The sequence below is a fragment of the Cyanistes caeruleus genome, chromosome 1 (assembly GCF_971803275.1).
Source record: "Cyanistes caeruleus chromosome 1, bCyaCae1.hap1.1, whole genome shotgun sequence".
Lineage (NCBI taxonomy): Eukaryota > Metazoa > Chordata > Aves > Passeriformes > Paridae > Cyanistes > Cyanistes caeruleus.
In genome coordinates, this window is record NC_141701.1 from 46524405 (window position 1) to 46539416 (window position 15012).

At 40.0% G+C, this 15012-nt stretch overlaps 1 protein-coding gene across 16 annotated transcripts in view; it reads left to right on the forward strand.

Annotated features, from left to right (window-relative positions):
* The window catches only part of ZNF521 (zinc finger protein 521), a 229877-nt gene extending 217983 nt beyond the window's left edge, over nucleotides 1-11894 (forward strand). For all 16 annotated transcript variants that reach the window (XM_086889925.1, XM_086889954.1, XM_086889958.1 and 13 more), the window contains one exon: nucleotides 11067-11894. In XM_086889925.1, the coding sequence (XP_086746051.1) occupies nucleotides 11067-11096 (30 nt within the window). In that variant the 3' untranslated portion in view covers nucleotides 11097-11894. The remainder of the gene's footprint in view (nucleotides 1-11066) is intronic.
* The last annotated feature ends 3118 nt before the right edge of the window (nucleotides 11895-15012 follow it).

The window sequence follows — 15012 nt, forward strand, 5'->3', positions numbered from 1 at the left end:
ACTCAATGTGAAGATTGCCACACTAAAAACAACCCTAATGGGCAACGAGGGATGAAAGCAGCAGCTGCAGGAGGCTGGATTCCCTCGCAGGAGATAGCCAAGGAGACAGGAGTGCTCAGCATCACAAGCCAAAGCCAGAGGTGAGGGGTGGGAGCATTGCTTCAACTGTCAGTACAGGGTCAAGGCAGGACTTAATGACACGTCTGACTTGCAACGTGTCACTGGCCAGCTGTCTGACAGGAAACAGAATGACCAACCTCAGAGAATGGCATGTGGTAGGAGGATACATCATCTCTCCTAGGGAGGAAGGAAAAATGCATAAAATTATGCTTCTTTGTGTGGTACTTCTTGTTTGGGGGAGGAGTATTAAATTGTGGGAATTGGACTTCACTGCCTTCCCCATTTTTTAAGGTTCTGTAAACAACAGAAAGTGAGAGTAAAATTCGTCCTATTTAACTGTGGTCACATTTCACACTTCTTTTACACAAATGCAATTGAAAAAAACAAACCAGAAAACAGAAGACAATAGAGAATCCAAACTGCATTTTACAACCAACAACCACAATGACAAACATGAAGTTTTCTTGTGCTGGTACCACATGTTAGTAAATGCTCCAGATTTATTGATTTACAGTGTGTGTCCTCACAAAATTTAGAGAATGACTTTGTTATAACGGGCAAAATAGCATTCTGATCTCTCTAAAAGTCACCTTTAAAACAAGGAGTTCCTTGGATTTAAAAGGGGGAAACTCAGATGAGGTTGCTCTAAGAACAAAACGTTTCAACATAGGGTTCGTAACTGTCTAACTAATCACCAGCTATGAAGGGATAAAAATTGTCTTTAGTTTCTTTTCCAAGCACTAGATTTCTAATTCACACACACACCAAGCCTGCCACATAAACACTGTCCCAGTTCCTGCTATTCCTTGTTTGAAGAGCTGTAGGAATAAGGACTGTAAGATGTCCAAGATGGGCTGGCACAGTAACCGGTTGTGAAGGAAGTCAGAGCGCAAAATCCATGGGGGCCTCTGCTTATCAGCTCAGAAATCCTTGGCTGTTACCATCAAATCTGCTCAATCTGGCTTTCCTTGCAAACTGTCTTGAAGGAAAAAGATGCACCAATGTGCAACAGAGTTTGGATCTTTTAGAACAGGAGGAGAGCTAGCAGAGCACCATAGCTTTTCCTTTTCTATTCTACACAGTCTAAAATTGACATAGCATGGACAAGGGGACACATTTCCATTTACATTCCTGATTTCAGGATCCAACATACGCTCCCATCCACTTCTGCATTATCTTAACTGGGTGTATGTATGTATGCTTACTGGATGGATAACTTCCATATATGATTTCCACATGTGAAAGGAGAGTTTGCCAATTTTAAAACTGGGCTTGTTCAGGGTTTGCTTTCACCTGAACGAAAACGTTGTTAGCCACTGTGAGTTAATCTTGGGCTGATCCACAACCTCCAGTGTGCCAGGTGCTGTTGTACAAGGCCCCACACACCAGCTGGCAATGTGTGGAGAATCCAGATTCCAGGCTGTCCCCATGTCACCTGGTAAGCACAATGCCCCGTGTTATGTCAGGAAGGTAGGGAGGTGAACTCAGCGATTCATACAAGTGTGGGATGTGTCTGTATAATAGGAGTGCAGACAAGTTACAGCACTTTTCTTTCAGGCTGTATCAAGAAACTTGTAATTTCACTTGTAATTTTGTTCAAAGAGATTCTTGTACATGCACCTGTGGAAAACTGGAAAGTATCATTGTTTTAAAGGTTGCCCTTTGCATATAAATCACAGCTCTGTGTGCTTCCCCATTTTAATTGGGTGACCTTTTGAATCCTATGGACAAGAGCTTGAATTCTGGATTCAATTCTGCAGCTTGGTTGAAGATTTGAAATCAATTCATGTTTTAGCAATTACTCTGCTTAAAAGCAGAGAACCAAAAATGGAAACCTGAGAAGAAGAATTCCCCTTGGAAAGTTCCTTTTTTCAAAACGTAGTAAACTTCATTGCAGACCAGATAGATATGCGTAAAATCCAGATTCATTTGTCAGTTTAATCCATTAAAAGGATCAGGATTCATTGAGTATGAGAGAAAGAGGAGGAGTAAGGAACGTGTAATGTTTCCAACAGGACATTTCTGTGCAATTATCAGTTTAAGCTTCCATTATTTGTCACTAATTACTGCACTGAGCTGTTAAATATTTAGTAGTAGTTTGTTTAATTGGGTTTGACCTATAAAGGAATCTGTGCATAGCACAGCTCCAGTTCCAGGAGCCAGTTCCTCACTCACAGCTAGGCAAATTTGTATTCACATAAGATGATCACATATTGTCAGACAAAGGGGTTTGTTTTTGTTGTTTAGGTTTGTTACCTCTCTCTCCCCCACAGATTTATTTGTCTTTAAGGTATCTGAAATCAGAGCACAAAGTAGAAATGCTGCCTGTGGATGTAAAAAGGGAGGTCGGTCAGACTTAAACTTGTTTACAGATGTTGTAGCTTAGAAAGCACCAGCATGATAAATTAAACATAACAAAGAAAAAAATTAAAGCAGAGCAACAACTAGCCCATGAACACGTGTCTTGTAAAACACTGACTTAATCCCTGAATATCTTATTAGGCAGTATTGCCTATCAAGGTTTGTTCTCCCCTGTTACTCTTGTACAATAGCTGCAGACAAATCTGTATTTGCTCAACTTTGGGCTCTGCTTGCTGTGTCTGACAGGGTGAAGAGACTTCTGGTTGTGGCCTCTGCAGAGGGTGTGCAAGAATCAATCAGTATACGAGCAATATTCACTTTGTTTTAAACCTTAAAGGCCTGGCTCTGTTCTTGCTTGTTCCTGTCTTGAAATTCCCTTGATTTCAGTGGAGCTTTTCTTAATTTATACCAGGGTAACCATAACCATATTCTAAAGTAATAAGACTTTTGATATATTTCTCAGAAGTGCCTCCTTCTGCCTTTTTTGTTTAAGCTTTTATTCCCACTTGATGAACAATTTTCTTATTGGGGAAGAATGCTTGTGTATTAATTTCAAACATTTGCAGTATCACAAAGGCCTTGTTTTTCTACAGTCAAGACTTAGACCTGGATCCTGATTATCATTACAGCCCGTTTGCCATATAAAAGAACAGAGGGGTTTCCCCAGTTTTGAAGAATTGTTGTGACCTGACCATTGCCCTCTCTCCCCATCACTTTCTCTTTTATGGGGTAATGCACACACCTTTCCCAGGCAGCCAGGCACCCCTGGCCTGAAATGGAAGAGACTGTTGCAAGTTTCACTGTGTTTCTATGAGCAGCAGACAGGGTGAGGCAGGCTTATGGGAGGCAATTGCCTGGCACCATGGGTTAAAACAGCCCTCAAGCTACTCTGATTTATGTCAGAGGCTTAGCTGGGAGCCCCCTGCCAAGGCTCATAATGAGGAAGGTGCAAGGATGGTGAACAGGCATGGTGTTTGTGTCTGTTCTCTTCTAGTGACAATGATGAAAATCTTATTTCCTGTACACAGGAATATATGTCATTCTTTTCCATACAACAAATCTGTGATATATGTACTTGCATATAGTAATGAATCCAAAAGGAATCATTGACATTTTACTAGTGACTTACTGGAAGTCTCTGAAGAAAAATAGGTATCAGGGGGTTTGGTTTGGTTTGGGTTTGGGTTTAATTTTCAGTTTGCATCCCTGAGAACATGCTCTTCAATTTGAGATTTTTTTACTGGTAGTTTTTCTCTGGCCCAGCTGGAAATGTTGAGTGGAAAAACCAGAACACTGAGAGTTTTACAGAAATATGGTAAAGAATAAAATCTGATTAGCAGTCATGCTATTTCAGAAACATTAACATAATATCAAATCACATAGCTTAGGTGAATTAATTTATATGAATGACTGCAATTCAGTGTAGACTCTCCTAAATTATCATTGTCAACAGTGGTCAGTCATGTCCTAAGATGACCACTTAATTGGCAAACATGCCTGAGAACAGACCTGATTCTCAAAGGCTGGTAAACATCAACTCACCACACATAAATGGTATTTATGGGAACACAAATTCTCTTGGGATTTGGCCCCCTTCTTGTTGTGGAAATAGCTCTGGTTTAGTTCAGATCAATTTCCTTGGGAATCTGAAGTTTCAGACACTGTATTTTGTTAGGTCTGTGCTGGTGAGCGAGCTTGGCCTGGATGAAACTCCATGCCTACTTTAGTGTATTTATAAATTCATTGTTACTCCTCCTGCTCTGCCAGCTGCACTACAGTACTGAAGATTCTGGTGGCAGGGACACATTGCCTGGACATTTTCTGTTCTCTCCAGAACTCCAAAGTCTACATTCAACCTCCTACTTTTCACCTATGAAAAATTATTAGACATAATCTCTTTTCTAGCTCTCTCATTCACTCAGCATATGTGTGACCACTGAAATATGAATATATATTCATTTGTGTCAGAAACATTTGAGGGGTGAAACACATCAAAAACATTTGTTAGTTCTGACACTTAAGATACAGTAATTCAAGTTAATTTCTTGGAGTTAGTGTTTTATGAAAGGAAGGGTGGGGTCTGAGAGGGGAAATAATCACTCATTAATCAGCTTGAACTGAAGTTTCTTTTTTTGTACTTCACATATGTGAAAAAGACAGAAATGTTTACAATCTGAATGTCCATAGGTGCTCTGTTAGTACAATTAAGGGTTATAGAATCATAGAATGGATATGACCCTAACCTTCAATTAATTCATGTGGTGGAGTGCACTATAGAAGTCATTACCCTTAGTATGGAAACCCAAACCCCATCCATACTATTTTTTCACCTATACAGCAATCGAGCCTTAGAAATCCACATAACTAAATATTCTTAATTGCTTGCAGCAGCAGTGGAGGCAGTGCCATAATGTGTTGGGGCATTGAAAGTAAGTTTACTGCTTTCAGATGCTTTGAAATGGCCCAGATATTCTACTGAAACCAGCTCCTCACTATGCAGATTTGGTTTCATGTCTGATTTGGGGTTGGCTGTGCCTTTTCCTCTCCTGGGATGAACATCAGGAAAAAAATACTAACCCTGAGGTCTGTGAAGCTGTGAAATAGTCTCCCAGGAGGAGCATTGGAAGCTCTAATTAAAATTGGACTGGGCAAAACACTTGAAATTACACTGTAGGCAATAATCCAACACTGGCAAGATGGGTGGAGAAAACGCCCTAATGGGTCTTTTCTGTCTTTCAATTCTATGAATTCTTGTTCTACTCCTTTATTATGCTATTTCACCTTTTTGTTTAATGGTGACATAGTGTCATCTAGAAAGTATTACAAGACACTATTGTGAGCTGAGTGAGATGATGTTAAATGTCAAAAGAAAATGCAACAGTTTTTCTGCAGGTTCACAGTGATTCCACGGAGATAGGAAAAGAAAAACTGACTGTAAGCGAGGGACACAAGTGCAGTGGTTTTGATCTGTAAGACAGTGGCAAATGCATTGTATGCCTGCAATATGCATCTTTATCATTTTGACAGTGCGTTTCATATTCGCTTCTTATGAAGAACAGACACATTCCACCAAATCTAACACAGGTGTGGGAAAGTCATTTACTGTAACTGTGCAGATCGCTCAGATTGCTGGAGACATCTTCTATCCCAGTGTTTCACATATCCCCAAAGACCTGGACTAAATAATATGTTTTTACATCTTAATTTATAGTTTGCATTTAATCTTAGTATTGTACAAATCTAAGTAATTCATCGATTCAATCCTTGAGTATAATCATATTACAGTTTACCAGGAAAGAATCCTTCAGCAATATAATGGGGCCTTGACAGGAAACTGTGCTGCAATATTGAAGCAGCACAAATCTGAAGAAACTGTGTGGAAAATAACCTTTTGTGCTACCTTTTTTATAGCTTAGTCTGAATAAGTTTCATTTATTTGCTTTTGGTATTACCACTTAATACTCCTCTTCCCTCCTCCCTCACCTTTCCACATGGTATAATATTCCAGCAGTGTCCCATACAGAGCTTCCTGCATGAGAGGTCATGACAACCAGGATAAGTAATAAAGCATTGGACCAAAATTCTGGAAACCATGTTGAACCTGTGCTAGGTTTTGCTAGGCTTGCCTCTCCACAAGCCTTCCTTTCTTCCCCTTTGGTTCTGGAAAATCCAACATCCTCTTCTTAGCTGCAGACAGTTTGAAAAGTGTGGTTCAGGATAAGAAGTTGGAATAAAAAAGAAGGGAAGAGAAGCAGAAAATCTTGATTAGAAAGTATAATTTAATAGAACGTGTATTGAACCAAATGTATTGATTAATGTGGTAGATATAGTACTTATATTGATTCAAACTAGAGATTTAGTACTAAAAGCTGTAAGCCAAAAAGCTGTTGCAGATTGCTACAAAAGTCAGTTTAATGCTGTCCTTGAGAATGCCTTCACAAAGAAATTCTTCTAATGTTTGAGGAGTAGGTAGAATGCGGTATATGTCAGTTTGATCCCGGAGGGTTTTATTTTGTACTCTAATAGCTGTTACGAGCCTACATTATATCCAAGGAGTAATTTTCCTTAGGGGTGCCCAGCTCGCTTTGTGTCAATATTCTAGCATTTTAAGTCACGTACAGTATATGCTTCTGGGAACAGTGCAGGAGCCAGCCAGACTCATAATGGTCTGCATTCATTAATAAAGGCAGAAGCTTCTGTCCCTCCATTGCCCACTACAGGGATGCCTCCCTGGTCTTCGGGGACCCGTACAGACACATTTAAAGAAAGCTTTATTTTGAGTGGGCAGGAGATGAAATGCAGGACTTGCAGGCATTTCCTAAGTCAGCTATATGCCCGAGCACAGGGGTGACCTTAATGGGTCAAAGAAGAATGCAGGTCAAAAGACTTATTATCCAGCCTGTTGGAAACCAATTGCTTTTGTTAAAAAAAAAAGTAAATTGTAGCACTTTAAGGTTGATAGTAATGTAGAGTTCTGTTTTACAACCTGGAGCTGGATTGCTGTGCAGTGGGGTGCATTTTTATTTTTTTGAATGCAAAAAAATACAAGATGGTCTGTAATGTACACAGATAAAGGATTCCAGATAAGTGATAACATGTAGGGTACCATAATTACTTAATCAGTGATGATTGATTACTCATGTTTGTGTTCTTGAACTAAGGAAAAAATAACATGCTGCTGTGGTACTGTTACCATCTGTTGAAATAATGCACCTACATTTCATCTTTATTCCTCTTCACGTGTATCCTCTTCTCACTGTTTGTCAGGTACAACCATGTCTTGTTTCATCTGCTCATAAAACACAGAAGTCCCATTTAAATTGAATGCAACCGCAGTTCACATTAAGGATTCTAATGGGCTACAGAGTCTGTGGCTATCTGTGGGTATTTTTTTCTTCGTTAATTTTGATGCTGTGGGCGGGAACTTTTTGCTAGTTATTACTTCTCATGTTCCCTCTGAAACACAAAGACATGCACCAAACAACAAGTATTATCACTTCTTTTGTCTCAAGCCTTTATGCGAAGAAACCTTTTTGTATTTGTTTGCCAAGGAGATTCTTCCACACAGTATTGTCCTGAAATTCTTTGCATGTCTTCAAGTCTTTAACACTAACAACAGGGATATCTCAAAGCATTTTCATCCAGAAAAGTGGTGGCACATAATTTTATAGTAGGTCACATAACAGTTGGAATTCTGGATTCAGCTATCCAAAATAATTATTTCTAGGAATAGGACAAATGCACTTCAAGGGTTTCTTTTGCTTGTGAAATATACTGAATTCAGGTTTTCCCAGGTAATACACCTGCTCTCCAGATAACGCTGAGACATAGGAATTGGGGATGTAGGAGTTTTCCTGGTTTGTGTCAATATGATAACAAATGCAGTGACACACACACACACCCCTCCTGCTTCCCTGTTCCTCCATTTTGTGCATGCAAAGCTTGAATTTGTATTTGCAAACTAGTGTCTCCTCATGAGATCCCAGCTCTTGGAAATTGGAACACAGCTGTTGCTGAAGTCCAGGAAAGATTATGTTGAGAAAAAATATTTTCCCCTTTCTGTGGCTAAGCAGGAAATTGACATTTTTGCTTTGCAGGGAGACCACCACATAATTAAACAGATGTGCTTATGCACAATCAGACTTGGGGGAGGCAAAGAAGGGGAGCATATGATGCCTCCTGTACTTCGCTAAATGCCTTCTCTTTGGCAAGTGGAAGTACCAATTGCTCCAAACTCAGGCAAACTAGCTGAAGTTTCTGGAAGTAGCACGTTTCAGGCTTGTCTAGTGTGTCTTTAGCGAAGGGCAGCATGCTCTCCAAGGCACACGCGGTATCTCAAGTGTAATATTGTGCTCTTTGGGTGTCCTGCCGCGTCCCTGCCAGCGGGACCTCCAAATTCCGCTTTCCCGCCTGCCTGATCTCCCACTGCCGAGGGGGCTGGAGCTCGCTGCACACGAGGCAAAGAGACTATCAGAGCTGAGATCTGCTGTGTGGATAATAGAGGAGAATTTTTGCCCTAAATTTTTAAACACAACACCCCTCATAAAAACAACAACAGTTCATAACTGGGATTAATGTTTGCAATTTTCAGTCACTTAGACATGGGGTCTCCAATAGATGGCTTTTGGTAGTGTGGAATATAGCTCTCTGTGGGATTACAGAACTTTCCTCCTTTTCTTATCTCTCCCCTCCCATCCTTCGTCTGCTTGTCTTGTCAATGTTTTGTTCCTGAAGCGCTTCCACTTTGTATTTTTTTGTTATTTAGCCAAATAGGTATTTCTGCCTAGTCCCTCACATTTGGGGAGCCTTAATTACTTTGGAAACTGTGTTTTGTTCTGACTGTTTACAACACATCTTGTTGCCTTTTTAAGGCCTATACTCTTCAAAGCATTCCCTCACGTTCCCATCCTGCACTGTATCATTCTTCTCTGCAACGCTTGTTTGGTTTTTTCCTATTATTTCTTCATTATCTCCAGAGAATCTCATTTTGCGCCAGGGCACAGGAGTCAGGGACACTGAGAGCTGGGGCAAATCAGTCCTTATGCTGTGTTTTATTTTGTCTCCTTCATATTTGGCATTTTTATTTTTAATCAAAAATGTCACTGCAAAGAGAGTTACAGCTGCAATTTTAACACACCTTTTGAATGCTTCATATGCAACTGTTCATCCAGCTTCATACTGATTATGCATTTTTCACTTAGTGAAAAGAAATAAAAAATGGGAATGACTGACATGCTTACTCTCAGTAGACTAGAAACAAAAGACCCCCCCCAAATATCTGTCTGCAGTGTAACAATTGGTATATTACTTCACCTGCTCAGAGGCAGAGAAGAAAATCAGAATTCAGGCTGCCACCCCATATTTAACTTGTCCTGTTGTTTCTAGGTACTGCAGGGTCTCCAATAAGCCTGTGGTGTTATGCTGTAAGTGCTGCAATAAATGGACACAACAGGATGACAAAAGGACTGACTGTCAGGCTTAACTCTTAATTTCCTTGCTTTTGTGCTTTAAAGTCAGAGCCCATTACCTGTGACCAGCCAACATTTTTGGCTGCATCTATTGTTACTGCTTTACAGTATTTTGAAATGATTTTATGGGAAGGATGAGGAACTAGATGAAGTCAAGTGGTGGAGTGTATTTTTTTAACACTCTTTGGCCTTGGACAGTCTGGAATTCCTGCCATCAGCATTAAATCATTTTGTATTCACATCTGGAAATTGCATCTTTGAGTGTCACTGGGTCATTTTCCTTTAATCTTGAGAATGGCACTACATTAAAAATTCCTCAGTCTTACTGTAAGATCCTTTCCTTGCCAAATGTCCCATGAACTATTATTTGTGTGCGTGCACAGTTTAGGGAGAGTGAAAGGAGGATGGGAGAGAGGATTTTTAGGCTGGTCTGCAGTCACGCTGTATTTCACATTCATTTCACTGAGGCTGTTTCCATGTGTTCTTTCATGGGTGGCTCTGGAGGGTATGGTTCAGTAGATGTTCACTTTGTTGTAAATGATGACTGTCTTGTGGGAACAGGTTCATCCTAGAGTGTGTTAGTCCAAAGAGGTTTAAAGACAGATTAACTTAATAAAGTGGAGTGAAGGGTCTGGATGTGCTGGGAGCAAATCATGGGATGTGACACCCCTGCCCTCTGGGTCACTGGCCCAAATCTGGCCTCGATTACTAAGGGGAAAATTCATCACTAATCAGTGACTGCCCTGTTGTCTGAGAAGTAGCATTCACAGACACTTCCTAGTTATCTGTGGATCCAGTGTTCATCGTAGAAAACTTAAGATGTATTGGATTGGTCCCTTGCTCATTGGTAGAAGCTCGTGAAGGATCTGAGCCAGTACAGGCAGCACAACAGCACCTTTCTGAAAGTGGCCAACCTGGTTTGAGGGGTGAGGAGGAAAGAGGGTGAAACTGGTGTTTCCTGTTTGATTTAGTGATTGCTTGTACGGGAAAGGAGAATTTAAGACTCCAAAGGCCATGCTGTGTTACTACACATGAGGCACTGCATTCACCTGAGGAAAAACCCTTGTGGGTTTTGGTGACCAAAGGGCAGGCTGTGCCAGCCCCCCTGTTTTCTCATCATTCTCTGATCTCTCTAGCAGAGTGGCTCTTACCAGACTATACTGTGCCATACCGTGTGGGGGAAATAGGTTTTACTGCAGGAGCGCTTTTGAAGCAGTGCCACAGTCTAGGAAGCACAGGGCAGTTAGTGTAAGACATTTATGGCAAAAGCACTTCTCATTTTTGCAATGCATAAATGTGAGCCATGTGTAAGCAGACACCAGGACCACTGACCTGGTCTGTAGTTTTACTGGGGCAGGTCAGCCCACCCCCTACCTGTAGGGAGTGTGTTGCCCTTCCTGTGGCACATGTAAAGGATACTGGTGTGAAACAGCTGGGGAGATCTCCTCTCTTCCATAATGATGCTGTTTCTGGCTAGTTTAAAAAAGGAGGGGTCAAAATACTCTTTTTTCCAGCCCATTATTTTACAAGATATGTTGGGAAAATTGTTTTTGTATCCTTCTTTCACACAGAAATGCCTGTCCTGTGACTAAGTTGTTTCTTTTGTTTTTGTTTCAGAATCATACGATGACCCAGCACAGCAGTTAGTGCAAGGCCCGTCTCTTCCAGAGAATTCTTTGTGGCACAAAAAGGGAACACATTTTACTCTTTGCACGAAACTTTCATTGTTAATGTATATTATTCAGAATCATTGTATTGTACCATAAAACTTGTATTATCGAAACTGTTGGATGTTCATGTGTTTGAACTTTTGAGCACCGGATAGACTTCCTGTATATAAAGTGTTGCACATGTATTATGTTGTCTGATACTAAAATGGTCTTATAAAGACAAGTGGACTTGGGCCCTATTCAGGAAAGATACAAATAATAATAATACTGTGTGAGGGGAAAAAAATAGCTTAAGAAAAAATGTCATTTTCAAGGAGGAGGGGGAAGGTAATAGCTATGTTCCATTGCAGCTCTGTTTGGCCTCCCTTTCATTTAAACTTCAGTCTAGAAATCTCTTTTGGTATACAAACGAATGAATCTAAGACTATTTTTTATTGCTGAAGATTCTTGCAAAAAAAATGAAGAGACTCTTTCTCACAGAGCAGGAACCCACAGTTGAATAAGGCCCGTATATATATTTGTAAGCCTTGCGATATGACAGATAGCATTACCATATATGCAATAGTTGTTATGTAGTTTGTCAAAGAATTTTTTTTTCCTGGATACCATTTGAAGCTTTGAGTGTTCAAGACTTTCCTTAATGATTTCACACGGCCAAATTCTTGAATCAGTTGAACTAACCTGTATGTTACTGTTATTAATGTTTACTCTGCGGTCTGAACCTGGAGATTACTGGAATTGTTTTCCAAAAGGAAATAAATTCAGTTTACCATTATGTGTGAGTGTGCTTTGTGTCTTGTCTTTTTCCTCAGAAAGTAGCATTATTATTATTGCTGCTATATTACCTAAAGAACCAGAAAGATCTGGAATCCCATTGTATCAGGATCTGTACACTGCTCAGTAGGAATAGGTTGCTTTTCTCAAAGGTAGGTATTGAAATAAATATAACAGCAGAAACAAATCTGCTGGCCCACTGCAAAGCAATGTGTGCTTGCAGTGATAGTCACTGTTTCCTGGGTCTATTTGTTTATTTTATTTGTCTGTCTCAGCAATTTCAAACTTACACACTTGTCACGTTGGTCGCCAGAGGAGTCACCACACATCTTCCATGTATAATTATTAGTAAATTTAAATGAAATATCACTTAGTGAGCTGGGTCTGGTACTGATGAGAGGGAGCAACCACAGCTCTGGCCAGCAGTGCTGTTAAGCTGACATCCCTCACCCTCTGCTCTGGCATGGGTAGCAGGACTGGAGGTGGTGCACACCACAGGGTGATGCTCACTGGCACCATGCCCTGGGGGAACTCTCACAACACCTCGAGCTTTGCTCAGGTCTGAACTGGCTCCTGACTGCCTCCAGTTTCAAGGAGAAGAAAAAAGGGGATAAAAACTGTCTTTGCCTACCTTTGTCCCCTGCTATTCCAGCTCACCTACAACAGAGGACCAAAACACATTCTCCAGCTATTCTATTATCTTATCCTATTGCTGGAATTCTAGTTTTATCCCATGAAAACCAGTGCTGCTGAAATACTGTCTTTAAGCAGCCACACATCACAAGAAGTCCAAATGTCTACAACTGCTCTCCTAGTGCTGTCAGGGTAGATATAAAGTGTGATTTCCAGTTTACTGAATGTAACAAATTGATTCGTTACAGAGAGAAAAGAAGTAGTTGGAAAGTGTCTGGCTACCAGATATTCCAAAAACAAATTTGTCATATTTAAAACTCCAGCTTTGAAAATATTGTGAAGATTTTGCTAAATACAAGGAAGAAAATCCCAGGTTTTGTATGAATATCTCATTTGTGCTGACAAAAGGATAAATGCAGGCATGAATACATAAGGCTTGAAAAATGCCAGTTCTATTTATAAGTCAGAAACCATTCCCATTCTTATTCTCATTAATATATTACTCATCTCAGCCAAATTGAATGTGATGATATGTTCTTTATTTTTGACAGATACCTTAAAAGATATAAGGCATTTCAGCCTTCATGTGTGAAAGTGTGACATATTGGTTAAGACTGAAAATAACATGTTTGTAGTAGAGTTCAAGTATATAAGAAATATTACACCCTACTGTTTTTGCAAATGCCAGAGTGCCACTGAGTTGAGACAGATGGTAGCAAGGAAAGATGCAATCTTATAATCAAAAGCTAAAATATGTCAAAAATATGTTAGCAAGCAAAACATAGTCTATTACTAGCGTCTCAAGTCACGACAGCTTGCAAAACATGCAAAGATGTTGAATTTCTAGATATGTAAATAAAGTAACAGTAAACACAACAACAGCAAATGTGATGAAGACTTCATGCATCAATTGTCCCTTGAGGTCAGTGCAGGGGAATAGAGGGGTCTTGTGGCCATGGGTAGCCCCAGGTGGCTTCTGAGAGCTGGTTGCTGGTATCAAGTGCTGGAATCCTCTTACCTTTTCTAAAGTAACAGGTTTCTCAGTGATACCTAAATAGCTGTTTAAATAGATTATGGAAGACATCTGAACTTCCCAATGAGAACTGAGTATTGCTTGGGGAATTACCACAGCATTTAGAAAAATCAACAGGAGAGGCAGATCATCTTGCCTGTTGGAAGAAGAGACACGGCACTCTGTGTGCATGTGTGCATTTCAGCTGTGGCGTGTCTTTCTCTGCCCTGGGTTAGCAAAAGCTAAGAGAAGCCACTCCTCATGCCTTTAGTGTAATGTAAAAGGATAAATCTGTTCAAGGGTTGTGTGGATAGACTGATGGACAAGGTATCCTTTTACCTCTGAGACCAGCTATATTCCCAAGATTTCAAGTGGACATGAGTTTCACTCTAAGTGATTGTTTAATAAAGCAATTAGTCCTTCTGCTTGTTTGGCAGAACTATGTTTAGGAAATGTCACAGATCTAAAGCAGATACAAATACCGAATTTATACTGCAGAAGTGAAGCGACCTACCCAGACAATATCTGAGTGCTGGATTCATGAAGAAATACACCAATGCTTTATCTGCACAAAAGATAGTCTAGGAATAAGTGTGTATTAAGCCTTTATGACATTAAGCTACCCAAACCCGGAATTTCTACCATCATACATGTGTTCATAGCCAGTTGCCTGTAAGTTAGGCTTTCCAATCCATTTTAGGTGGTTCAGTCTACATGAATGCTATAAGAATTTCTTTGGTTTACTCCAAGCCCAGTCCTCTCACTGCTTTTCCTGATTTCCAAGTCACTTTGCAAACCCCATAAAAAATGTTTCAAAGCTCTGCTTAGGACACATTAATAGTTACTCTTCAATCTTAATAGCAGGGAGAAAGCTGATGTTCTTTCCATGTCTCAGTGACTGGACTTTATTAGTAGTTCTGGCATGACCACTCACTTTGTTTCATTACCACTGTCCTCAACAACAGAAAAAGGGAGACATCCCTTCCTTACCAACATATGGCATTTTCTATTTATAACAAGATTAACAATTCATTCACACCTTGATTGAATCCCACTTTATTGAGATGTCACAACAGATTCTCACAGCCTGCAAAAGGAAAGACTTACAAATGTTAATATTGTGACAACCAGGACACATAAAAGTAAATGAATTATAATTGGTGACAATTAAAAATAGCTCAGTGTGAAAACAGAATATTGTGCTGCTGTAGCAGCCCTGTCTAGGATGAGGTAATGTGAAGGACTCCATAGAATAAGACTGTCCATGAATTTAGAACTGTTACCATGATTCCTGCTTAATGTGCTCAGTCATACACTGATGCTCAGTTAATGCTCACACGCCCTTTACATCTAAGTGGGCAATGTGCCATTGTCTTTAAAGTATTTGCTTCACTGCTCTATAGCAGCACAAAAATAAACAAGTGTAGGCCTATTCTACCAATTCCATTTAATACATTCATTTTCCCTCCCTATG